The 2,529-nt window shown below is 42.9% G+C and overlaps 1 protein-coding gene across 2 annotated transcripts; it reads right to left on the reverse strand.

Annotated features, from left to right (window-relative positions):
* Positions 1–973: 973 nt before the first annotated feature.
* Positions 974–2,276, reverse strand: LOC107515318 (platelet factor 4-like). Of its 2 annotated transcripts, none has more exons than XM_016154010.2 (3): positions 2,096–2,276; positions 1,625–1,751; positions 974–1,488 (listed from the first exon to the last, which is right to left on the reverse strand). In XM_016154010.2, exons 1-3 carry the CDS (start codon positions 2,196–2,198, stop codon positions 1,386–1,388), a joined length of 333 nt encoding a protein of 110 aa, XP_016009496.1. In that variant the 5' UTR covers positions 2,199–2,276; the 3' UTR covers positions 974–1,385. The 2 variants fall into 2 exon arrangements, with proteins under 2 accessions (XP_016009496.1, XP_036083759.1); XM_036227866.1 differs by having other exon boundaries at positions 1,625–1,754.
* Positions 2,277–2,529: the final 253 nt, after the last annotated feature.

Here is a 2,529-nt window from a genome sequence, read left to right on the forward strand (position 1 = left end):
AACCCTCTTCCCAAGATTTCCATGCTGTAATGCTCAGAACCTGTGAAAATGTTACCTTATATGGCAAAAAAAAGTCTTTGAAGATGTGGTAATCTTGAAATGGGAACATTATCCTGGATTACCCATGTGGGCCCAATATAATTACCATGATGCTTTTAAGAGGCAGGCAGGCTATAAGACGCTCAAAGGTGACAATGGAAGCAGAGGTTGGAGTGATACAGCGTGAACAAGGAGGAAGGGGCCATGAGCTGAGGACTGCAGGTGGCTTCTAGAAACTGAGACAGACAAGGAAATGGATTCTCTCCTAGAGCCTCCAGAAAGAATGCAGTTCTGAGGACACTTTGAGCTTAGTGCATAAGACCCAGTTTGGACTTGTGACTTTCAGAACTGTAAGATAACAAATTTGCGCTATTTAAGTCATTGAGCTTGCGGTAATTTATTACAGAAGCGATGCATAACACAGCCATCTTGCAACATCTTCCTTTCTCCTCAAACTATAGTAATGTTTTCCTAAAACATGAATGAAAATACAACCTGTACCTCTCCTGGTTTCCACAGCTGTTTAACATGTAGCCTCAATATCTCCAATGTGAAGGGATTCGTGGAACAGTGGTAACTGAAAACAAGGTTTTACTGAATCTGAGAATACTGAGGGGGAAAAATATCTATTCAAGACATTTGCGTGCTTAGAGCAACACTCATGGTATTTAAATGGAATATAATAAAAACTAATTTTATAGTTTGCCTTATGCAGGATTCATTAAAGGCAGTAATGTGGGTACAAGAACTGTTCTTAAAATTCATTTCTGCAAAAAGTCAACACTATCAAAGAACCAAGAAAGAATAAACTATTGTAATGTTCTTCTCTGAAAAATATCAATATTCCATTAAGTAGTAGAGATCCTGGTTTTATTTTTATGAATTTTCTAATACTGAGATAGAGTACAAATCTTAAGGAGATAAAAGCAAAGTCTAATTCATTTATTTATTTTTTAAAAAGTAGTCCAGTAAAGCTTAAGTGCTGTTAATATTTATTGACAAAGCTAATTATAACATTAATATAAGTAGCTATTAAGTAATGCAATCATGTAAATATGTAAAATGTCTCAGCCAGCACATAACATCAAACAAAACTAGTCTTTATTAAATCTTCCTTCAAAATACATTCTTGCTTAAAATTCTGGAGATTTTTTTTTGCTTATTGGAAATCATGATGTGTCAATACTATGTCTTTGCTCTATTCAGAAATGTTTAGAATATACTGTAACTTGATTTGTTTTTATTTAGAATTTGAAGGATAATAAAAACACCAATTTTCCCACAGTTTAATTGAAAATGAAAAATAAAAACAAAAACAAAACACTTTATAGAGCGAATGTGCAGATTTAGGCAGTTAGCAGCTTACTCTCCATGAATTTCTTCGCTGTTTTCTTATACCTGGGGGCTTGTGGGTCCAGGCAAATTTTCCTCCCATTCTTCAGCGTGGCTCTGCCAGGGAAAGAAGAGGCGCGCCTTTTAGGGATGGATTTGAACAAGGTATTAAGCTGTGGGTGGAGGTGGGTGTAGAGAGGCGACAGGTAAGGGCAGCAGAGGCAGAGGATGAAGTCCAAGTGTGAGGACTCACATCAGTTGGGAGGTGGGGCAGTGGGGTCCGGCCCGGATCACCTCCAGGCTCATGATGTGCTTGGGGTGGACTCCGGAGGTGGTCTTCACACACAGGCATTGCAGTTCCCCTTCTCCTTCTTCAGAGTCTTCTAGGGATTGGAGGTGGGAGGGACAGGAGGAGTTGAGATGGGAAAAAGCGTGGTGACTCCTAGGATGCCTAAACCTTCCTCAGGGACATTTCTCACTACATGTGGTCTTCATTTCGTCGTTTACAAACCATACCTAACTCAGTAAAGAAGTATTATTGCCTAGGTGGTGAAGCGCACAGGGCAGCGCTTGGCACAATGCCTGCACACTTAATATGTACGCTCAGGAAAGCGTAGCGGGGTAGCAAGTATCGCGGACGATTAAAGACTCTGCCCCAGCCCGGGGGTTCTCGGCCTCTCTCCCGGCCTCCCCAGGTCCCTCCCCTCTTTGCCTCTGTTCTCACCGTTGGTGTGGGGGACCACAGCTGGCAGCAGCAGCAGCGCCAGGAGCAGCAGCCCCGGGCCGCGCCATGGGCTGGAGGTGCTGGAGCCGGTTCCGAGTCCCATATCACAGAGATGCCGACAGGAGATGAGCGCACAAGGGCAGTCGGGGCTGAAGCTCTGCAAACCAGTGATTCTGAGACTCTCAGGCCCGTTTTATCCCCACTGTCGGTGCAGTCCGGAAGCCTGGGGCAGAGGGTGATGAGCTGTGGTGCTGAAACTGAGAGGAGGTAGGTTCTGGCCAGCCAAGATTAGGAAAAATTAAATAAATATAAAAAGCCCTGGTCAGCTGTCTCATCTGGGAGCTGGTAGTAGGACTCACACCCCAAACTGAATTCATATACATGCACACACTTGCGGAGTTATAAATGGTGATTAAACCTTATAAAATATATGT

This window comes from Rousettus aegyptiacus, unplaced genomic scaffold (genome assembly GCF_014176215.1).
Source record: "Rousettus aegyptiacus isolate mRouAeg1 unplaced genomic scaffold, mRouAeg1.p scaffold_m13_p_10, whole genome shotgun sequence".
NCBI classification, from domain to species: domain Eukaryota; kingdom Metazoa; phylum Chordata; class Mammalia; order Chiroptera; family Pteropodidae; genus Rousettus; species Rousettus aegyptiacus.